General features: G+C 40.4%; 1 protein-coding gene across 3 annotated transcripts in view; it reads right to left on the bottom strand.

Moving 5' to 3' along the window:
• Positions 1-24,230, bottom strand: part of si:ch1073-358c10.1 (mitochondrial peptide methionine sulfoxide reductase) — a 39,918-nt gene extending 15,688 nt beyond the window's left edge. Inside the window, exons 1-4 of one of the 3 annotated variants that reach the window (XM_047344668.1) lie at positions 23,831-24,220; positions 15,390-15,458; positions 15,145-15,264; positions 9,897-10,001 (exon numbers count right to left, since the gene is read on the bottom strand). In XM_047344668.1, the coding sequence (XP_047200624.1) occupies positions 9,897-10,001; positions 15,145-15,264; positions 15,390-15,458; positions 23,831-24,023 (487 nt within the window). In that variant the 5' untranslated portion in view covers positions 24,024-24,220. Of the gene's footprint in view, positions 1-9,896; positions 10,002-15,144; positions 15,265-15,389; positions 15,459-18,790; positions 18,973-23,830 lie in introns of those variants that run through there. The other 2 variants (XM_047344671.1, XM_047344669.1) reach the window with 2 other exon arrangements.
• Between the last annotated feature and the right edge of the window lie 682 nt (positions 24,231-24,912).

A 24,912-nucleotide genomic window follows, 5' to 3' on the forward strand; every position in this document is an offset into this window, starting at 1 on the left:
CATCAACAGTACTGTTGCGTTGCCTTTGTATGTACACCATGGGAGAGCAACAATCTCCACTGACACAGAAAACATCTCCTTGACACAGTAATCTGCATATCTTGTTGTCTTTAGATTAAATGTTACTTTACATCATGGAGTGTCACAACCTATCTGCGGCACGGCTTGTTCAAGCGGAACGGCCATAAGTATTCATCTGGTCGTCATTCAAATCAAAGCAGACAAGCAACCAGCGGCTGCTCTGTGACACACGCTGAATAAACTTACGATAAGTGATGTTTGCTGCCTCAGAGAATCTGCTTCACTGAATGTTCCTCAATAAACCTAAATGCTTGCGTGGTTCAAAGAGGAGGAAAATGCATACTGAATGGGAAAAGCTGAACTACAGAAAAAAAACATTTAGAGAAAAATACTTCAAATACAAATATTTACAGGTCATTTTAGTGAATAAATCAACAGTGACTAGAAAGGAGGGAAGACACAAGTTGTCATATTGCTTTTTACATTGGTCCTACAAATTTTTAAACAAAACACCATGAACCCTATTGGTGTTTTAGGTACCAGTAATTAAGAGCATTAGGAAATTTCTAATTTGAATATTGATTGTTGTTGCAGGACTTTCTAAAGAAAATCTATTCTTTTATACCTAATGACGCAATGATGCATTAAACGAATGAAAAGGGAACAAGTGAGTTAAATGTTTTTTAGCTCTTGATACCAAACAATGCCCAAATGTTCTCCTGAAATACTAGTTCCTACATTCACATCAGAGCAGCAGATCTTCCAGCATGCTGCTCCACCTCCTAACACATGCATAGAAAAATCTTCAAGGCTGCAGCACACCTGTGAATCAGGATTGGTAAATCATAATGCAATTCTGCTAAAATGTACTTCCCTAAACCCTAAACCTAATTTATGAAACTTTTTACATTGTCATAAAGAGTGAAGACAATTGTTAAAAAAAATGTCACAACCAGGATTTAACAAAGCAAAAGAAAAGTTAGTACAGTGATCAGGCGTCTAAATTAAATAATGAGGGTTACTAAAGAATGAATATAAGTTCAAAACATTTATTTAATTTGGCACATTCCAACAATGGTACGATTTTACGATATTTTATGTGATAGGCCAACACAATATAGAGCATTGTTGTGAAGAGGGAGGAAAATGATACACAGTCTTTAATCAGAATCAGAATCAGAATCAGCTTTATTGCCAGGTTCGTACATACAAACAAGGAATTTGACTCCGGTACACTTTGCTCTTTTTTTCTGTTTTTGCATTACAGAATATACAAATTTACAATGTACAATATACACATATCTAATAAAAAAGGTGCATTTGCAACATCTGTATGCTGTTGTTTTGTACTCTATTGAATGTTCATCAGAGAAACAGCCTGGGGGAAGAAACTGTCTCTGTGGCGGCTGGTTTTAGTAAACATTTTTAGTAAAGATTTGTACAAATAAAAATCTTAATAGTGTGGCACGTATGTATTCAGCCCCTTTACTTTTATACCCCAAAATAAAATCCTGTGCAGGCAGTTGCCTTGGGAAGATTACCAAACAGGATCCACCTGTGTTTATTGTAATCTCAGTATGAATAAAACTGTTCTGTTAAGGCCTCAGAGGTTTGGTGGAGAACATTAGTTGACAAAGAGTACAATACATAAAGTATATAACTGTGTAGTAGAAGGAAAATGAAAATGATACAGAAAACGTTGTTAAACCATTTGCTGCCATTACAGTGAAATGTCTGGTATGTCTCTATCAGTGTTACACATCTAGAGACTAAAAGATCAGCTCTTTTCTCTTTAAAAGATAACTAAAGCTTAGTCAGATTGGATAGAAAGTGTCTGTGAACATCAATTATTAGGTCTTGCCAAAGATTCTCAAGCAAATTCTGGTCTTGACTTTGACTGGACCATTCTAATACACATATATACTTTGATCAAAACCATTTCATTGTAGCTCAATGTATTTTTAAGGTTGTTATCCTGCTGGCCACTAACAGCCTCTAACATCTTTTCTGCAAGGATTGCCCTGCATTTAGCTCCAGCCATCTTCCCATCAATTCTAATCAGCTTCCTTGTTCGTGGTGAAGAAAAGTAGCCCCAGAGCATGATGCTGCCACCACCATGTTTAGGGCATTAGTTTCACCTGCCTAGAGCTCCTTCCACATGTTTGCTACATTTACCAATTCAGAGACTTTTGCTTGTGACTGATTGCAGTGATCTTTATTTAGGAGTATCATTATTTAAAGGTTTTTATTTGTAATAAAATTGTGAAAACCATGTTTTCTTTTCCTTTCACTTTACAAATATAAACTCTATCGTTATTGTGAGCTGGATGCTGCATACATCTTTGTCAACCTAAAACCCAGAAACGAACACCCCTGAGTGGTAGAAGCCGCGTAAAATATAAAATTTTCTCGTCTTCTCATCTCGCTCATCTACAAAGACAAAATAGTTTCCTCAACAAATCTTTAACTTGTCCAGAATATCAGATTCTAGTCTCCATGACTAAAAATGAAACAAATCCCCCATAAAAAGAAAAAAAATAATAAAACCTTCCACCTTCGCCTCACTCTCTCCATTTTTAACAGCCCCCTTCGTTATTTTGTACATCCATCAAAGGCGGCAGTAATTATTAATGAGAACCTCCCTGTTCTCTTTGCATTATGCATGAGAGCCTTGCCTCTGAAAGCAGAGGGTAATGGGGGTGGACAGAAGAGGAGGGGCAAGAGGTCACACATGTGCACACACACATCCACTCGCCGCCTTAAGGGGTCACTGACCTACGCCCACCAATCTAAAAATATTAATTAATAGCCCCTCCCAAAAACGGGAGAATTTTAACATAGCTCCTTTAACTTAAATGGAAGCTAAACTCAAAGGAAGTGGGAGGGTGAAGGAAGGAGGAGTCTCTGAGGGAGTGACTACGCTCTCCTGGAGACAGTCATGAACAAACCTAAGGACACAAATGTACACGCAAACACTTTTGTTTGTGTTCAAACCCGCTGAGAATTGTTGCAACTCAGTAAAATCTCTTCCAGTGCTTTTGTTGCAAAGAAGAAAAATGGCTCCACTCAAGTTGGCCCTGCCGGGGATAAAAGCCTGTCATTTTCCCCCTACTTCCAACATTCCCTTCAGGTCCTTGCTTCTAGATTTAGCTTTATTTCTCCATTCTCCTCTGGCTCGTGGTCTACTAATGCATGTCCTTCTAGACTCTGTTTGTAACTGTCTGAGCCAAATGTTAGCTTCTGTACATTTGTGGGTTGGAGATGGACCGTTTTGCAGAAAGCATAGCTAGATTTGCATTTCAGTTTCAGAAGAAAAAAAGGCAGAGCAATAAGAATGTATCTATAAGAAAGAGAAGGAGGAAGAAATTAGAAGCTTTTGCTTCTGTACTTTTTTCTGAAGTCTCTGATAAACACAGATACACCTGGAGTCCAGCTATTGTTGGTGCCTGCAATTACAAGTCTTTCCTTATAACCAGCAAGTTTTCGGATGCCTCTGAGCATGAAGAACATCTGAAGTGAATTCAGAATTATTGCACTTGGCAGTTCGTTCCAATTAAACTGTGGCAGAGTGGGTGCTAATGGACAATCTAATTAATTTTCTTTTTTCTTCGTCTTTTACTTCTTTTTTTCTCCCCACCCTTCTTCTCTTTCATTATCCTCCCCGTAAATGCAATATCAACCCAAAAAGGTCTATAAAACTGTAACCCTGCCCTGCATCCATGCAAACATCAATAGGATATCAATTAATGCTGAAGGGGTTTTTTTTTTTGCTATTTTATTAGACAAATGCACAGAAAAGACATATAATTCCCAATCGCTGCAGTGTTCCCCGTGCATGTGTGATAGTACTAGTGCTTGTGCAGTGCCCCGCAGGCCCATTCTAACTGTGTGCGTGCCAGCAGAGCTCTCTCCTCCTCCTCTCTCCTCTCCACTTCTATTTTTGCCCTGTTCTTATGTAAGCCGCTGCTAACGCGCTGGAGACAGAGGCAGAGTACGGAGTTAGGATGCTGAGAGCCTCCCTAGTGGACACACACACCTGCACACATGTCCACACGGGCAGCGCATGCATGCAAACCTGCAGAAAGGAAAATGGAAAGTAATGCTCAGATGGTGACAAAGCACATACAGAGGCAATATTAATCACAACTTTGACTCCGCACATGAGACATTAGCCACATTACCAGAGTCGTTTTCTAGAAAGGGGAGCACATCTCGCTTGGTCTTTATCTGATTGCTCATTAAATATGTGGAGAGACAACAGCAGACCGAGTTTACACTCTGCAGATATTTCACGCGTTAAAAACTGCTTTGTTTTTTGTTTTTGTGGAGCGGTGCTCTCTAACATGATCACTTCATGGTTCTGGGCATGCTGTCAGAACACTAACTCTGGCCCTTAACTGTTTATTTTTAGCTGCTTCTGAATGTAAGGATTTGCACTTGCCCCCACTGTTCAACAAATATCAGTCTGCATGAGATCAACATTTGGACTCCTCAAAATGCATAACCATCAACATTAGATGGTATTTGGCTCAGCAGCTTATTTTGAGTGACAGATTTTCATAAAAACTATGTTAAAATTAGACAAGAACTTCAAAAGACTCTCATAAAGGTCTACATATTGTGAGGAGATACATTTTGTGATATTTATTGCCATTTTAAAAGTAGCTTACAATAGGCAACAGGGTCAATAAATAATCTCATAAAGTATCAGACCTACTGAAGTAATTCCTGGATAAGATATTGGACTTTTTCATTCTTTGATCCTCACAGCAAGATCCTGTGTTGCAGCAGGCCCAGGTTTTTAGGTGTAAACTGTAAGCTCAAAAGTGTGGTACACTTAAATGCAAATAAATATACATAATAAACTTGAATTATTTAAAAAAAAAAATTTAAAACTATATTAATACATGTGTTTGGCAGATTACTCAAAGTTTCAACATATAACTTATTTAAAAATGTAAATTACAAAATATATCACAGTTAAATGAGAGTTAAAACTCAACCCCCACAATGCATACACTCATGCTGCAATCTTCATAAATTAAGGTTGCAGCAAGTGTGAGGGCATAATGATTGACATCTGATAACGAGCAGGCCATCATCAGCCAATCAAACGGGAGAAACGGAGTCAGGTTAGGAAAGTGTGGGGGTGTTTGGGGCCACAGGTCAGAGGTCAAGATCTCCTCATGGGAGTGGGGTTTGCTTTAGATGGCAGGGGCACCCCTAACATTAAGGGAAGGGGTGACACAGGGGAATATGGATGGGGATACCCCAACAGGGAATTGGCGTGTGTCGCAGCCAGCTGGGGTTAAGATATTACAGAAAGGAATATTCATGCTTATTTCAGCTGTCAGAATGTAACTGCCGCCAGATGGAAGTCAGCTTGATGTATGTCCATTTGGTTGTTTGACCCTACAACTGTGATGCACTGCAAAAATATCTGTAAAAAAGCGTGAACAACCTATTCTCAAAACGTGTTAGACATATCTGCAAAATATCTGTTTTCCGACATTCCCGCTCCACAAACGTTTCCAAACCAATGTGAGCGTGCGTGTACGTGCAGACATTATCAAATGAGGACAGCTGCGTCGGCCATTTTAGCTGTGCATTTGTGTTTTCGTGTCTATCGGCACACGCCTGAGTTGCTTGTTCACTGACGCAGCATCAGCAAGCCCACACCATAAATACTGCATGGCCTCAAAAAATGGAGAGGATGAAAGCAACGAGGGAAGAGGAAGTACAGGGGAGGAAAAGGGATCAGGAGGAAACAACAAGGAGGGTGGGAAAGCATAGGTTGTTAAGATGAAGGGCGGCTTGGAGGGGGTTGAAGAAAGGGATGGAGGAGCAGGGAAGATGGGGGGAAGGGAGGATGAGGAACAGAAGGAGATAGTGACTAAGAGATAAAAGAGGAGTGGATGTGAGTGTGTTTTTGTGATGAGCGGACGGCCTCAGGGAGCGGCCGAGTCAGCGTGCCACTTTGCGGATGTACCAAAGGAGCTTCGGGCCGTTTGCTCACTCACTCACCCCTTCGCTGCAAGGAGGACATGGGTGGAGGGGGTGCAGGTGAACCTGACAAGGTGGGGGAGGATGGGAAAATGAGCAAACATAAAGAGAACAAAACATTTAAGGGAAAAGGGGGAACGAAGAAAGCTAGAAAAAGGGTGAGATAAATGATGACTAAATATGTGCATAAAAGAGCAATAGGGCAAAAAAACTCAAAAAAAAAAGGCAGCAGAGAAAAGTAGAGGTTTGCAACTGATGCAAAGGCACAATAACAGGATGACAGAGTGAAGCTGCACAAAATGAGCCATTTTCCAGTGTTTACTCGCATAGTTTAAAGACCCCATTAATGGAAAGGCCTCTGAAAGTGTAATATTTCAGAACAATAAATAGTACAAGATAAACAAAACAAAGCTGTAAAGCTAGTAGTTGGCCTTATGTGCATGAATCAGTTGGTTAAAGTGTAGCGACGTGTATTTATTTCTAAATCAAACAATGTTTTCAGTCATGATGATGAAACAGGACTGCTGTGACCCTCTGACACAAAGAAGCCACTTTGTTGACAATTTGTTTGTACCTCAGAACTGTGCGTGAGCCCATGTGAAGGTATGCTGCTGAAGGCTTGTCAAAACACAGACATAAGAAACTTATGATATGGATGTTGAATTGAGGGGGGTAGAGTCGGGTGGGGGGTTTATGCAACATCCCAGGGAAGCCAGCGGATTGAGACTAGTGTAGCTGAATATGGAAAGAGGGCACACAGCAAAGGCTGCTGGGAGTTTTTGATTGGCTGCTAATGTTGCTATCCAGGCCAGGATTGGTGGAGCTAACGCAGCCCGACATCACGTTGTTGGGACTAAACCCTTTTGAACTAAGGCAAAGCAGCAGAGGCACAGATACCAAAACACATACACCCACGCCCACGTGCACATGCATGAACGCATTTGCAGCTGCATATATAACATACAACTAAATAAGTACCTATGCACAGTTTCAATCACATGCCAACACTGATTTTTAAATAAGCCTGGCCTCCATGTTGATGCATATCAGGAAAAAACAGAATTCCTAATGCTCTTCGGCTTTTCTCCACATGCCATCTCAAGTGAATCTACACAGGTCAAGGCAGAAAGAGCAAACTTCTTTAATTTCTTCATTCTCTTTTAAGCCCAGCTCTAAGGTGGACAGAATAATTTGAAGCTTAAGCATGCATGAAGGCACAGCCAGCGGGCCGCTTTCCACCACTCCACACTACATTTGTCAAATCAGAGGAAATTCTTCTGCACGTGAACCCCGGATCTAAGAGGAGAGGAACGGCACGGATTCGCATTTAAGTCACGCGCGAGGAGCAGAGGTCTTAGAAAAATATTAGTACTTTTGAGTTTGCGGTGATATATCTACTGGTTTTAACTGTGACCAACAAAACAGAGTGCATAGAAAATTAGTTTAGCTGCATGCTATTAATAAAACATGAAATGAGACAAGGCAGTGTGATCTGTGAATTGTCTGACTACTCCTTTGGCCTCGCTGCCTCTGCCCAGTGGCATGTCGGCTCAACTCTGTCTGCGTCTTTGCCTGTGGTAAGATGTGTCTCTTCCCTCGGCTACTGTGAAGAGGGAACTAATCTCTTCCAATCAGGAGAATGTGGTTCTCAGATAAACCAAAAAAACATTTTCGACATTTTCCCCTGCCTCCTGTCATAAACATACAGAACAATAGTTTAGCCTAAATGTGAACAGATGCAAAAAGAAAACAAATGAAACAACTCATAGCTGATTATTTTGATTTATTTTACACTGTCTGGCAGAACTAGTTATACCGCATTAAATGTTTCACATTTTGTCATAGTGCAACCACAGCCTTCAAAGTATTTTAATGGGATTTAGTGTGATAGACCAACAAGAATTATTGCATAATTGTAAAGGCAAGGGAAAACTAAGCATGGTTTTGAAGATTTTGTACAAATTAAAATCTGAAAGATGTGGCATGCATTTATATTCACTCCAACTAAGCCCTTTATGTCTCTACCAGCTTTGGACATCTACAGACAGAACTTTTCTATCCATTCTTTTTGCAGAATAGCTCAAGCTCAGTCAGACTGAATGGACAGTAGCTGTCAACATCAGTTTTCAAGACTGCCAAAGATTGTCAACCTGATTTAGGTCTGGACTTTGACTGGGCCATTTTAACACATGAATATGTTTTGATCTAAACCATTTTATTGAAGCTCTGGCTGCATGTTTCGGGTCACTCGGTTGGAAGATAAACCTCTGCACCATTCTCAAGTCTTTTGCAGCCGCTCACATTTTCTTCCAGGATTGCCCTGTTTTTAGCTCCATCAATCTTCCCATCAACTTGGTCCAGTTTCCATGTCCCTGCCAAAGTCAAGCAGCCCCACAGCATGATGGGGTGTATTACTCAAGTATTACTCACGATTTCTACCATACATAGTGTTTTGCCTGTAGGCCAGAAAATGTAACTTTGGTCAGTTTTGATCTCATCTGACCAAAGCACTTTCTTCCATGTGTTTGCTGTGTTCCCAATACAGCTTGTGGCAAACTTTGTACAGTTTTCTTTCATAAATGGCTTTGTTCTTGCCAGTCTTACATAAAAGGAAGAACTATGGAGCGCACTACTAAATGTTTTTCTGTTGACACACTCTACCAACTGAGCTGCAAATCTCTGCAGTTCTTTCAGAGTGACCATGGACTCTTGGATGCTTCTCTGACCTGTGAGCCGTGATGCTGTTTTTAAGTAATATTCTCTAACAAACCTTGAAGGTCCTTACAGAATAGCTGGAATTACACTGAGATTAAATTACACAAAGGGGCAGTCTTTATTAAATAGATGACTCCTGAAGGCAACTGTTTGCAGTGTTTTCCTTCAGGAGTAAAGGGGGTTGAATACATGTACACCAAAACTTTTTAGATTTTTATTTGTAAAAAAAACTTGAAAACCAAGCATAATTGTCCTTCCACTTTACAATTATGTTGTGTTCTCGTATTAAATCCCTATGAAATACATTGAAATTTGTGGTTGTAATGTGATAAAATGTGGAAAACTATTTAAAAATACTTTTGCATGGCATTTTATGACAGGAATGACTCCAGGTCACTGAATGAGGTGCGTATGCTTCTTTTAAGGCTGAAGGTCAGGCCTAAGAGTCTTTGAACTGTCTCTCCTTGCCCCGCCCCTCCCAGCATTCAATAAGATGGAGCAGAATGCCGCCTCACACATGCATACACCCTCCATGTGTTCTCCTGGTGCATTAATGTTCTTACATCACCTCCTCCAGTGAGTACAGAAAACAAGAGAGCACCAGACTCGAAGAGATGGAGAGATGGCTTTTAGTGGGGGATGGGTACGCCGTACACGTGTGGGTGGCAAATATGTAGCAGGCTCCACAATATTGCAGCAATATGTATCATAAGCCAAACATTTAATTTAGGAAATATTTTACTTTAAAAAGGTCAAGTTTTTAAAACTTGTTTGCTTCCTGTGACTGACTGACCAGTTCAAGAGACTTGAGCTCAACAAAATAATGTATCCCCAGAGATCTTAGCATCATTTGTTGAGAAAAGCCTGTTTTTTTTTTTCTATTCTAGATAAAGTGCAAGCTGTGCACATGCTAAGAAAGACATTTTCGCAATTTTGTCTTGAATGTGCACCACAGTGGCTTGCACCACCATGCATGGCTGGGTCTCAGACACATTAACACGGTCTGGCATTGACTTACACCCATGAGACCTTCCCCCCACCACAACATGCACAAGCGCATGCCTAGGCATCATCCTTCTGCTCTAATACACTCTGTGCCGCCTTGGGATGGGTCCTTTTTGAGGGTGACTGGGGTTTGTTTGCCTGTACGCTCCTACCTTGTGTTGGTTCGTGGTTCTCCCAAAAGTGTCTGAGGAGCTCCTCAAGGGTGATGTCTTGAGGGGAGAAGACCACCCTCACCACCTCGGTGTGGGCTGTCAGACCTGAGAGGAAATCCCAAATTTAATTTTCCCAAAATTAAACAAAATAAAGGAGTACAAATCTCACGTCCACCTGATCCCATACTGCCGCCTTATTTACAAACACTGAACATATTTGATTAATACTAAAAACTAAAGGACATTTCAGGTTGAAAATTGCAGAGCAGAGAATGGCAGAATACAGAGTGTACGAGTCATTGAGTGCGTGCACCACAAGTAGAAACATTCAGGCTGAATCTACTATGAGCTGTTATTTCTCATGGCAGCAGAGGAGAAAAAGAGAAACACAAGGAGGTATATAGGGAGAGAGAAAAGCAGGGCAAAGTAAAAGATGGAGCTAATGGTGAAGGTTGCCAAAAGCTCACAGATACTCATTCCTGTTTGCAGCTGCCAGGATACCGAAGCTTCAGCAAGCTGCCTGCGGGCATTCTCTAACTGAAGGCTGCTTTACGTCTCATATGTTCTATATGAGCATCTGTGCATGTTTATGGCAGAAATTGTATTTTTATATTTCTGGACATTTTACTAGTAGGCAACAGCTAAAATTTTCCACTACTGCGTGCACAAATACAAACACAAGTACGTTTTTGGACATACAAATTCCTTGTATGTCCAAAAACGTACTAGGCAATAAAGCTTTTCTGATTCTGATTCTGACATGTTAGAACTGTAAACCCATGCAGACCAATGCAAAGCAGTTCCTAAGAGATTACTGAACTCACATACAAAACAAAATTCAGTGTTATTTATCTTGTTATTTGCTAACTATACTGGAGAAAAAAGTCAAATACTAAAAATTTGCAAGAAAATTAAAAAAGGCAATCTGCATATGATCATCTAAAAGCAAATAGTCAAACACAGCTGCCTACCAACAATAATGGGAATTTATTTGAAATGTTTGCATATTTTTGTACTGAAATGAAATAATCATTAGCAGCAATAAACCGTACAAGACTGAGCTAGCGGCTGGCTGTGCACCTGCAGAGACATTAACCAAAAAAATTATTAATTCAAAACAAAAGCTGCTGTCAAGATCTTTTGGGCAAAAGGTGAGTGTATTTTCCAGCGGCTCTCAAAGCTTGTCCCTCTTGAAGGGGGTGAAAGGCTGGAAAGCGACAAGGATCAGGACCGCTAAAGCTCCCAGAGCTTCAACGTTCTGCTGAAGGACCATTCAGCAACCTAACAAATCAAAAAAATCACCCTCTTCCCCATTTATTTTTGTTTTTACTTTAACTGCTCTCGGCCACTAAAAACAAGCAATGCAGCTCTGGAGGTTTTATATTTGTTCAAAGATGTTTTAATGCTCAGATATGCTGCTGAAGTGTCAAATTCACAAATCCTGAGGTTGAGTGGCTGTAAAATGGGTTTTCTGTATAAAAAAAACAGGTTTTTGTAATGTGAAAAATGAAACCAAGATAAATCATTTCAAAACTTATGATCTGATATTTATTCTGTACAACTGAACTGCAAAACAAACACATCTGTTAAAAGAAAACAAGGTGCAATAATGTGAACACCCTTAAACTAATACTTTTTAGAACCTCCTTTTGAGTTGTATACATTTAGATAATTATTTTTTACAATAAACTTTTTCATTTATTGCATCCCACAAAATAAAATGTAAAGTAGGTTTTGCACTTTAAAGCATGGACTATATTAATAAGTCAATACAATCAACCATCCACTTGATCATTGAGAAGGAAGGATTGCTGCAAAGTCAGTGACTTGATGCAATTGGCCAGGTTTCCCTAAAACAAAGGTCTGCTACCTGCTGCTAAGGAGCCACAAGTGGCTTTTTGGACCTTCCACAATGGCTCTTAATAACTTTGGCTAAAAATGATACAGAACCACTTAATGTTTTTAAATATAGATGTAATAGCAAATGCAGGTTTTAGCAGTTTTTTATTTTTTCCTTGAATGATTGCTTTTTATTTCCTCAACAGAATGAAACTAAGAGTACCAGTAATATTGTTTTAGATCTATTTTTCTTGTCATTAACCTGGAAACTATGTACTTTTTAAAAATCAATTTTCCATAAATCTCAACATCCCATAGAAGAATGTTTATTCATCCTTTTTTTTTTTGCGAAAGTGTTTCTTTCTTTGAAAACCTAAAAATAGAAATAAAATGGCAACAAATTTCATATAGCAGATAATTATCAAAAATTATAAGCTGTTTTTTTTTCGAAAGGTCATGTAACATTAACGGGTCAGACCAAGTTTTATTTAGCTGGACGGAGGCCAAAAACACCTATTTGGATTGTAAAGGTTGCAGAACCCTGACCTCAAAAGACACTTTCGTAACAGCTGGCATAATAAACTAAAGTTTACTGCGATGTATTTTATCGAGGATCGAATTAGAATATATTAAATAAAAGAATGTGTTAAATTTAAAGTGAAACTGTCTATATGACTGATTTGAACTGACTATATATTTCTGATTTAAATTGGATCAGTTTGTCTTTTAAAGTGCCCTGTGAATTGTTGCTATATGAATAAACAGAATAGAATTGAATTATATTTATAAAGTCCCATCATGACAATAAATGAAATAAAGATTATATAAATTCACAAATAAAAAACTAGAGTATTCAGAATGCCAAATATGATGAGACTTAGCTAGAAATAAATAACTCCAAAGAAAGAAATCTGCTTTTAACACTTTTTAGTTAACATCTGATAATAGAGACAGTAACTTTAAAATGACTGATATTTATTAACTATATGTCTTATTTAGGAGTTTGTCTTGTTTAAATTTATCTAAATATTCCTATTATCAAAACAGCCAAATATTTTAAAATGGGACAACGCAAAATTAACTCAGCCCAAAGTCTGCACATTATCACACATGGACAGGCAGGCAGCTAAGCAGTCAAATGTGCAGGAAAAACTGGGAAAATGTGTTTGACAGACAAAGGGTCAACTCTCAGAGTTCATTCAGCAGCTTTTATATCAAAAACCTACAGTAGATGTTTTTAGTTCTTTCATGGCCCCAGGGGTGTGTCTCTTCAGCTGCTCATGCATGTCCCTTGTAAAACCTTACAGAGCATCCAAAGCTCAAGTTAATTGTTACCTAACTTGAAGTACTTCCATATACTTTACAACATTTCAAACTATGAAAACTTTTAAAACCCGGGTCAATAGGGAGTAATTAGATTCTTTTTTTGGCCTGGTGCAAACAAAGCCAGCCAATGACTGGGGCCTCCCTCTCCCTCCATTTTATTGTGAAATTATTTTGGTCTTTTTGGTAGATGTATACCTATTGTGCAGTGATACTTGGCCAGGGATAATCTGTGCAAAGAGAACCAGGACCAGGTACTGGGACTCAGATGTTACTGTTCTGTGTGCAAAGTTGTATGCCTCATATTGGATGATATAATAAATGCAAATAAAAATATATTTTTAAATATACTGATTACAATGTTTTATACAAATAGTCAGAGTTGCTTATGGTGTTTGGTTGCTTTGCTGGTTTAAAGTCTACCAATATTTTCCTGAGAATGAATAGAAAAACCTCTTAAAAAATGCAGCTAACATCCAAAACCTTTTCTGTGACTTTAGATTATGTTTAACCTCATGCTGTTTTAAAAGGTGGGTAATCAAATTTATCGTCATGCATTATTACGGTAATCACAGCATGTGTAACTTCTTTCGTGCCTCTAGTTTCTGTGAAACTTACAGAGGTTCCTGTTTTACAAGTTAGTTGTCTTTCCACCTGTATGTAAAACATTTAGGCCTCTGAGCTATGAGGCAGCCACCCCATTCTGTGTTACTGCTTAATGATTTGCAAAAAACTATTACAGCTGAGAAAGACCCTTGAGCTCACTGCAGAGTACAGCACAGGTTATGTGATGGCCTCCCTATACAGTTTCAATAAACTACAGAAAGGCATTTTCTTGTCAATCATTTCACTCAGGTTCTTGGTAAATAATCATTTACTTCCACAGCTTTGCATTCTGTATCGCAAATGTCTGGCGCATTAGACTGTGCTTGTGCTGTAGATGAGGTAAATTATGCCGATTGATAATAACAACATCCCCTCCCTCTCTGTATGCACAAAGAAAAAATTAGCACTGCACCTCAGCCTCCCCTGTTTGTGTCAGTCAGACCATCCACCTATCTGCCTGTCCATCCTCTCCTTTCCCATCTCTACTGACAGTTCCATCAGCCCTTTCTTTCTGTCTGCCTTGCCATGGCTGTGCTGACAGCTCCTCGGCCGCAATGCCGTCGCAGTGTTCTGCTCCGTCATGGCCACTGGAGCGACGCCTGCACTCTCTCAGCCGATCGACAGGACCACCGCTTTTTTCTCACGCTTTTTTTTCCTCCCTTAAGAAGTTTATTTCGCTCATTCCTTCAGTTGCTGCCACACTTAGTCCTGGCTTTCCGCTCATCATTCTCCATCTCCATCTTCCTCCACAGCTGACCATCTTGTTTCTAAGAAACTGACTGAAGCAGCAACAGGGGAGGATGTGATAGAAACTATGTGTAAGGTTCTGCTCAAAATCCCAAAGCATTCTGCCGGTGCATCTTGTGCTCTTCATGCACCCCATGCTGTGTCTGCACCTTGACTCCATGCCTGCTTGCAAAGCTGCCTCCCTCAAAAGGTCCCAAACAAACAGCTTTAACAACACAGGAGCTGGACACCTTGATTTCCTTTACACATAAGCCTCCTACATGAATCTATCTGATGACTACGATAAGAGAATTGGACTTCTCTAACATAATGATCAGCAAACAAAGAATCTGTTTCTGCAAACCACATTCTCTGGGAAAGAAAAAGCCCATGTTCGGCACCTTCTACACAGAAAACTACTAAAAAACACCGCAATACAGCACAGCAGAGAGCAAAATCCTCACAAGTAGGTCATGTGGGGGTGGGGATGCTGGGGGGGTACAGCCCATCTGGAGCAGTGCATTCTGAGTAGTTGACTGCAGATGAAGGCAAGACCGCGACGAGAGAGCTGTATTTAAACAATCTTCCTCTGTATCTGTTTCTTTTTTCTTTAAATTCTCTTTGACCTTGACACTTGCTGCGTCAAATGTTCTGACAACCTGTTTCACTTCCTCGCAGGAAGGTAGAATGATCGGTTACCAGGAATCAGAGAGTGGGAGGTGTAAAAACCGGATAAATGTGCAAAATGCGATACCTGTGCAGACTTCATTGTAGGTCGGGTTGGGTGTAAATCCCCCGGCAAACCCCACCTGGGTGGAGAAGACTCCAGGAAGCTGCCAGAACAGTTTCTCAGCTCCCCAGAAACAACCCATTCCTGCATGGACACATATTCACAGTAGGCCTATCGCACTGTGTCGAACAAAGATTTGACAAATGCGGTAACAGATTATCTTATAGTGAAGTTTCAGTTTTTAAAAATGGGTAATTGTGTCATCTCACCAAACATGATGGTTTCCATGCCTTGTGGAAAAGGCTCCACGGTGGGATTCCCATTAACTGCATGCTTGTCTGTAAGATGAAAAGTGTAAACAGTGTTATTGTATCATAATAATAAAACAAAACTGTGTGAGTTTCAATGTGTGAGTAAAAGAGGTTAAATGCAGCTTCTAGTCAGCCTCACAGGCTCTCATTTAGCGACATCCTGGCCCAGGCTGACGGATCAGAGGTAGAGGCTTCTGAGCAGAAAGATATTTAAGAGATTACACAGCTTTGATTGCCTCTCTGATTCTCAGTGCAGTCCTCTTATCAGAATCTACAACTACATACATTAAAGTCATTATCTTTTGGTCTATGTTACACAGATGGCTCAAGTGTCCAGCCAGAGTTGGCACAACAGGGTGTCCCCATTGCAAACTCCTAAAATCACCTATGCGTTGAGCAATGCGTTGCGAAAGTATTCATACTCATTGAGGTTTTTCACATTTTGTCGCATAACAACCACAAACTGGGTATATTATTGGGATTTTTCATGCAAAATTGTTAAACTGTAAATCATGCACAGTTTAATTATTTTTAACAGGTGAAGTCTGGAAAGTGTGAATGCATTTTTATTCTGCCCCCCTTTATTCTGAGACCCTTGAATAAGATCCAGTGCAAAAAATATCCATTAAATGCCACCTACTTAGTAAACAGATACTCCCGGGGTGTAAATTGATCTCAGTATAAATCCAGCAGTTCTGTTTGTGGCCTCAGAAGTTTGTTAGAGAATATTAGAGAACAAGGTCCTGGGAAGATGAATGGAGCTAAATACAGCACAATCCTAGAACGCCTGTTAGAGGCTGCAAAATGCTTGAGACTTTCACCATCCAGCAGGACACTGACGCCAAACCTCCAGCCAGATTTCAATGAAGTGGTTTAGATCAAAGCAGATGCATATGTTAGAATGGTCTACTCAAAGTCCTGTTATAAATCCAATTAAGAATCTGTGTCATGACTCTAAAACCAATGTTCGCAGATAGCTTTTATCCAGTTTTTCTGAGCTTGAGCAAATTTCAGTCTTTAGATGTGCACAGCTGGTAGACACACACCCAATGGACCTGGCGCTATAGAGAAAGGTGGTTTTACAATGTGTTGACTCAAGGGGATGGAATACATATGCACAACACACATTTTTTATTTGTAAAACACAATGTAAAAAATTTCTTTCACTTCACAATCCTGCACTTTGTGTTGATATATCACATAAAATCCCATAAAAATAAATTTAGCCTTATGGTTGATCAAAATGTTGAAAAGGTCAGTTAGCATTAATGCCTTTGGAAGCCACCGGTTTGCAGCTGCATACTCTTACGGACAGAGGACACACATTATGCTGTCCCAATCTCATTCTCATCATGGTGAAAACCTCCAACCCGTAAAACAAAACAGAGTACAGAAAGAAGATGGTAGTCCAGGGCCAACGGTGCAGCCTGGAATTACAGCGCTAAAGAGGAAGAGTGTGTGTGTGCGTGTGTGTAGCCCCCAGATATGTCAGGAGGATTAAGATTTAAGAAGACTGAGGTGACTTATCGTGCAAATCTCCACTAAGCAAGGCTGGTTTGTGCTGCAACCACTAATAGTTGTCTCCAAATAAACAGGCCACAGTGTACACTAAGAGCTTAGCTATATATCGGTAATGGATGCTTACTCCAAGTTCCATGAGGTGATCGCTTAATGTTTGATTAAGTAACGTTATGTGTGACACTGACCTGAATACTAACGATCACAAATCTGATAAAGACAGAACAGTTCATTTCCTAGACAGGCCTGGGATGATCCTTTACTGTGACAAAAGGCCAAAGACCATTAGTTCCCTCCAGTTTGCTTCAGACTTAAAGGGGATTATGATAAAGACAGATCTTATACAAGCACTGAAAAGAAAATGTTTTCCCTTGCTGGGACTCTAAAGATAAGATATTTTGAAGTAAAAAGAAAGCAATTCTTGTTGGGCATATCGGGGTATTTTTTGATATTTCACAAAATTGTTTGGTTTCCGGTGCAGTAACAAATTGCAGACACATGAAGGACTAAAATGTCACGGAGGCCTGGATGCCCCAAGGCAACCGCTTTGTGGCCTCCTATTGAGCAGCAGTTCTGTTTTTTTAAGCAGCAGGTTGTTTGGCACTGCCAGGTCACGCTCACACGAACACTTAACCGCAGAATCAAAGCACGTCTACGTGAGGAGCATGCTAAATCTTTTCACTCTTGTTGGATGACTTAAGACGTTGGAAGAACAGAAGAAATGATCATCATCTTCTTCTACCGATTTCATCCCCTGGTGTTGCCAAATGACTTTAAGAGGTAAAATGAAAGAGTGAGAGGGAGTGAAGTGTGAGATAAAGGAGTAGGAGGAGAAGAAAGGATAGTCCGAGGAGGAGATATCCGCCTGCCAAAACAATAAAAGGAGTAAATAGCCAGTTAGAAGCAACAGCTAAGAGTTCCAGCGAGGAAGTGAAAGACTCCCCTGGCTTTCAGACAACCAAACCTTTGGGCACTTTATAAAGAGATGAAGCACTTCATTTAAGTGAGAACAAAAAAGAAAACAAACGCACAAACAAGAAAACATACAATAAAGAAGAAGCAAGTTAGCCTAGGACCTGTTGACAAGGTATCCTTTCGTTTCAGCTGAACTCCATCTTCAATTCACACTTGCTTTCTCACACCACCTCACTTTGCTCTTACAAGCACATGTACGATGGCGTGCATGCAATCTGCAGCACAACTGTTGGTTCACCAACTGCTGAAGTGTTTTTTTTTCTTGTGAAGGAGCTGGCAGAGGTCCAGTTGGTGCCAGTTGTGCCTGGTTTAGCACACCTTCCCTCACAGCAGACGAGCACCCACACCGCATTCTGCAAGAATTACCCCATCTTACACACACGCATCGAGAAAGAACGGGCTGAATACCCTCACTACACTACCTTACTACGCCAGCAAAAGAAAGAAAAGAAGACAATAAAAAAACAAGCAGGGAGGGGGATTGCTGGGGCTTACAAAAGAAGTTAACAGGCTGAAAATGTGGGAAGGACTTTTTTCCATTTTGTATGGGATCTGGGCATTAGTTCTTTAGCACACCTTTGTTTTTGCAAATATCTGGAAAGTGCAGATCACAGTGTACACCATGTAAGGAATGAAGTAAAATCCTTTGGTCACATTTTGTTGCTTTTAGCCTAGCTGCTGTAGGCGGCTGGATCTGAACCAAAACATTGGACGAGACGCCCTACTATTTTGCTTGAATCAAGGTGACTACTGTTCAGGGACACAACAAGCTGTTTAGCGGATAACAAACACACAGTTTGAAGTCTTTTGGTGGATTTGTTTAGCCTTTGATACTCTCCGATTCTACCTATGGTCTTGTTTCTCACCCGTACAACCGAAGTCCAAGCGTTGCTGCCTCCTCACACAGAGACACGGGAGAGGTACCATCCCAGCATGCCAAAACTGGTGGCGTTAGGTTGATTTCCAGACTGATCTGTTTATTTCCTTCCAAAAATCCTCTCCTTCCCTTTCTCTTCCCTCCCTCTTGCCATTCCTCTTTCTAGTTGAACACAGGTTGGCAGGGAGTCAGGCACGAGTCGTCGGAGGAGGCTGGTGCTTTATACTGATGCCAACTACCCTCTGCTGGATGGGAGGAAGGGTATGGGCGAGAAAAGAGTTGGGCAAAGGGGGGAGGGCAAGACTGGAGGAAGACTGAAATCTGTTCTAATAGTACAAAAAGAGGTACATTAAGGAACCAACCAGAGTGACCTTTAAACAACCAAAGGAACTTTGTGACACACTCAAACATACACTCACTGTCCACTTTATTATGTACACCTTGCTAGTTCCCAGCTGGATCCCCTTTAGCCTTCAGAAATGCCTTAGTTTTTTGTGGCATAGATTCAACAAGGTTTAAGAAGATAGGGTCTATTTCTGAGATTTTGGTCCATATTTAAATGATTGCATCACACAGGTATAGAAATTATCTCAGCTGAACCTCCATGTTGTAAATCGTCCATTAATCCACATCTAAAAGGCGCTCTGTTAAACTAAGATCTGGTGACTCTGGAGGCCACCGAGTACTGTGAAGTCATTGTCATGGTTAAGAAAGCAGTTTGAGAAAATTTGGGTTGTTTAGTGTCTGTACATTGGATAAAATCATTAATAACTTGTTTTTGCATTGTGTTTTTTTCTAAATCTAGACCAAAAATCCAATATAACCTTGTTATTGATTAAACAAAGATTAATCTTTGTTGATTAATTAATTAATCTCTGACAAGGAACTTGAGAAGTTTGGCCATGATGTATTGCTTGGTGATGGGCCTATAGGCATTTAGAATAGAGGGATCTGCCTCTTTTAAGAGGGGAAAGACATGGGGCAGATGTGTGTTTAGAGTCATTGTCCAATTGGAATCCAGTTGGAATTCGGTGGTATTCCACTAAAGTCTTGAAACCATCTAACCTCAAACCTGAACTGGAAACTGCAAGAATAGCACTGTCACTGTCCACAGAAAAGTTAGTTTAACATCAAAATGGACTGAGAGGATGCCAGCTGAAAAAGGAGACCCAGCTCCAAAATCAAGAACTTCATGCTCAGATTTTATCTTCAAGATAAGAGAATGATTGAAGAGCTTGGCAAAATGACATAAAAGTATTCCTGGAAAGTCAACATGAGGCTTTTCAAGCCAAGAACACTATCCCAACTGCCAAGCAAGGTGGTGGCAGCATTGTACTAAGGGTCTATTTCACATGATACATTGCACAAGGTGGATGAAATAGAAAGAATGGAAGACTACTTATAAAGTCCTCAACTTCACCTAAAATGAAAAATCTGTCATCTGAAATTGCTCTGACCTCAAAAGGGGTGGTGGTTGTGGAGGACTCAAACGCAGTCAATTGGGAGGCAGAGATGGAGCAAAAAAACTTACAAAAACAAAGCCCAAGGTCCAAAAACATAAACTGAAGATCATGAAACCTTTGAAATCCAAAAACAAACCAGGAACAAGGAGGGAGACGGTGAGGGCAGAATTACAAAGGACAGACTAGAACAGTATCAAGCAGTATTGAACAGATGAACCAGCAAAGAACAATGACAACCAGTGAGCTTGTATATTGAAGGAAGAGTGAAGAATGATATTGAATTCAAGTTAGAGAATAAACAAGAATAAACAAAAAATACTAAACACAAAGGAATAAACTAATATGGCAACACCTTTTTAGCAAAAATGCACACAGAGAAAGGAACTGAACACAACAAAACTATTTAAATACAGAACTCAGAAGTAATCAAAACACTCAGTGACCATAAAATCAACCCTATTGAAAGTTTCTGGACTATTCCTAAAAACTAGACCCGTAAGTAAAAATCCACAACAAATTTAAACCTGTGGACCCTATTCTTGTTTAAAATCATCATTAACATTATATTCAGCATAATCATTCGACCCACCCAAAAGAACAGTTCAAATAAATAATCTCCAAAGCTCCAAATTAATACATTCATGCTGCTGATGAGTGGTTGTGAACTTCTGACTAGAACTGTAAATTAAAGTACCAACTAAACAGATCCTACTATGAGTATGCTCCATTTATGTGCATTTAACTTTCTTTACCCTAATTACCCCAGATAATTAATACTCTGCCATAAGATCGTGGAATGTGAATTATCTGCAATTAAGCCAACACAACAACACAGTGAGATCCTCTTCACTCTCGGTTAACTCCTTATGAATATTCTTCGCAAATTCCTTATATTAATTATTTGCCTATTTGCTTGAATCAATTATGTTTTCCAGGAACAATGACAAAAAGGAAACCTGAGTTAGAGGCCATGAGCACAAAAAACTAACTAACATTAAAGGATACCTTCCTTCACACAAAGCGAATCCTTCTCTTTTATTTAGCTCACGTTTGTTGACCTAATTTGCATCCCTACTTTGTCATTACAGTTTAAACTATCTCATAAACTAAATAAAAAAGGGCATCTAGAGAGGGCTGTGAAACAATACTGGCAATATATCCTTGCCATGAATCTGCTTTAAACAGTTACAGCGAAACACATAGCAGAAATTGATTTCAGTCAGCTTGCCCCCTCCTCATCCTGTAAAGAAGAAATATTGGCAGTCTATCCTGCACTGACTCAAAATAATAGCTACTGTGCCCCTACCATGTAGCAATCTGCCATTGGATCATTCTTGCCAAGGTCACAGAATACATCACACAAACCGCAGCGAGGGAGGGAATGCAGGACAACAGGAAACCAAACCAGGAACTAGGTGCTTCTTTAACAAGGTGCCAGGGCAACAGACTACTTTGAAAACGAGTGATGTTCATTGCACACAGGTGTACAGTGGTGTCCACTCACAGGACCACAAGGCAGGTACTGCACTGGGCACCAGTGAAGACACTCCTTAAATTGCCTATGTCTGAAGGGCCACAGTGGCAAACACATACACTGGAGACAGAAAAACACCATCCTCATCTAAACTGCCACCCCCATGGTGAAAGGGGAGGAACAGATTTCTGCCATGCCGTGTCTCCGAGCTGCTTCGACAGACGGAGAGGCAACTTATGACGGGGTGGAGCCCTCATGCGCATAATGCCCAGATGGGCCCCTGGATGCTGTGGTACCTCTTCCTCCTATGCAGCTCCCACAATGCACTTAGCAGACGCAACTGTCTGAATGGGTGACAAATGCAAGCACCCAGCTCATATTGCATAATTTTCTCATTTGTGGCATAACTAGCCATTCTATTTCACAAGAGAAATCGAAGCAGGTCAATGAAAGTATCCCAGCGTTATCAGACAAGTGGTAAAACTGTTGACAGCAACCTCTGACAACAAATGACCCAGCAGGATTATATAGCCACAACAATTCAAAGATTTTCACTGTGTTTTTCAGGGGCAAACTTTGGCTATATTTCAGATAATAGGAGCCCCAACATTTTCCCTGTAGGTGAGCGTTGAGTGACTGCTGAATGTTTGTGTATGTGCAGTAAAGATGTAGTTCAGCTATAGTACACATCTGTGAAGTGTTTGCCATCTTTCTAAGGACTGCTAGTGGTAATGTAGGCGCTTGCTCCTCCTGTTCCTTTAAACTTCACTGTCTTTGGCTTCACTTTATGCATAAGATATTAACTGAAGGCTGAAACCCCAGCCTTGAAAACAAGAGTTTTTGCACCCTGATTTGATTGTTTATGGGTGGGAGACACAGTAAAGACAAGCAGAGAAGATGCAAACTGCATTATGTTACCCTGTCTTCATTGACTTGATCGTAATAAGAGGGTTAAAAGTGACCAACAGCATAAATTGACCTATTTTGAAGCCCGTAATAGCCTATACCATGTTCAATAAAATGTTTTTAGGGCAGAGATAACTATTAAAGGCTAATCAAATCAATGTATTTCCTGTTCGTGTTTTGATTCTATAATCCTGGGTTATGATTTGTCATTTACTGATTAATGTTGACCTCTACCCACCAGATGAACAATTGGCACATGGGCATTAGAGCCAGACCATGCAGCAATGGAAGAAAATGGCCTGGTATAAAGAATCATGTTTCTTTTAAATCAAATGGATGACACCCAGTGCACACCCAGTGCATGAAACGTTTACCTTGTTGGGTTTCAGCTCATGGCACCTGGCTGTACTATGAGAAGAAGGCAAGATCATGAAGGCAATGTTATGGCTCGGGAAATGTTCTGCCAGAAAACTCTGGGTCCTGCCTTCAATTAAGATTGGACTTGACATGCAGAGCATGTTCAACCCTTAACAACAACACAACTGCACAGTAGCACAGTTGTGCAACTTTCTTGCCTTTCTGCAAGAAGGTTGCATGTTCTGCCTTTGCATGCCTGGGTTCTCTTTGAGTACTCTGGCTTCCTCCCTGTGTCTCAAAGCATGCACGTTAGGTTAATATACCTCTCAAAATTGTCCATGGTCGTTTGTCCTATTGTCTCTGTGTTTTATTGTGATGGACTGGAAACCTGCACAGGGTGAACCCTGCTGGAAATAGCCACCAGCCCCCAGGTCATAATTTTATGCCTGATCTGTGTATTCTAGTTAGATTTTTTATGTTTATTCAGAGAATGTTTGTAAAACTAATTTATATCCAAACAATCTGTTGTTGCTGGGTTTTGGCTCATGAGGTCATGCTCATCTGGGGCTAAAAATGTACAATCGAGGTCTCTCTTTGATTTAGATATGTGTGAAAATATATATTTATTCATAAAACTAATAAATGAAAAAAGAAACATTAAAGTAGTCGTGTTCTTTATATTTTTGAACATTAGTTATCCTGAAGCCATAGTGTGTGTGTGTGTGTGTGTGTTTCCACGTTACGCAAGTTGCTTTAAAAGTTTTAGCAGATTTGGTTCCAAAAAAAATCTAACTGTAGAATTGTATAAAGGCATTACTCCGTCATTTACCTGCTACGACCATTCTCTCCTCCCTTCCCTTCAGAGACCGCTCTCTGTCCGGCAGCACAGTCTTATCTGTCATTCTGTCGGCGGCGAGGAGTGACACGTACACCAGAATCAGCCCTGCGCAGTTTCTGAGAGTTTGAGGAAAGGAGCCCGAGTACGGGGGACACTTCCGGGAAGCTTTCATAACGGCCTCCATCACGGGGTTACGTTAAACGGTGAGGACGGGAGGGAACTTGGAGCAGATCAGACGACACCGGAAAAAATCCCCGCCATCATTATGAATATTCATGGCACGTGGGCCACGTCGTGCGGTGCATATTAACTAGTCAAGGGGTTAATATGACTTTGGCACAAAAGCCTGCAGAGCACTGTGTGCGGGAACGAAATTACATTTAAATAAATATCCACCGCATTCAGCATGCAAATGAGCACTCGCCAATTATCCGCTCCCGTTCTGTGGGAGGTGCTTCTGGTGGAGCAGGTTGAAGCATGGATGTAGCAGTAGTATTGTCAACTAACCATCATAGTATTGATGGTTAGGACCTAGTGAAAGTGTATGAGCTGGAGGAGACCGGTCTTAATGCTCTGTGCAAGTTTTGGTAAATAGATATGCTCATTAGAAACCAGTCACACAAAAATAATAATCAATACAAACTATTAAAATAACATTTGAATGAAATCTCCTTTTCCTTCTGGGGGGATCAGAAACATTTTCTGTACATTTAAATTTGGTTTGATTATCTTTTCATATTTAAAATAACAAATGCAGAAAAGAAACAGAAAAGTGTCCTTCACCTCGTCACATCAATGACATATATGGTGGGATAGAGTACTTTCTACTGGTTGCTCAGTGACGCAGTTGGTAACACTGTTGCCTTGCAGCAAGAAGGTCCTGGGTCCATCTCCTTTCTGCATGGAGTTTGCATGTTCTCTCCGTGCATGTGTGGGTTCTCTGTAGGTTCTCTGGCTTCCTCTCACAGTCCAAAAACATGACTGTTAGGTTAATTAGTATCTCTAAATTGCCCTTAGGGATGAATGGGTGTGTGCATGGTGGTTTGTCCTGTGTGTCTCTGTGTTGCCCTGCA

The sequence above is a fragment of the Girardinichthys multiradiatus genome, chromosome 19 (genome assembly GCF_021462225.1).
Source record: "Girardinichthys multiradiatus isolate DD_20200921_A chromosome 19, DD_fGirMul_XY1, whole genome shotgun sequence".
NCBI classification, from domain to species: Eukaryota; Metazoa; Chordata; class Actinopteri; order Cyprinodontiformes; family Goodeidae; genus Girardinichthys; species Girardinichthys multiradiatus.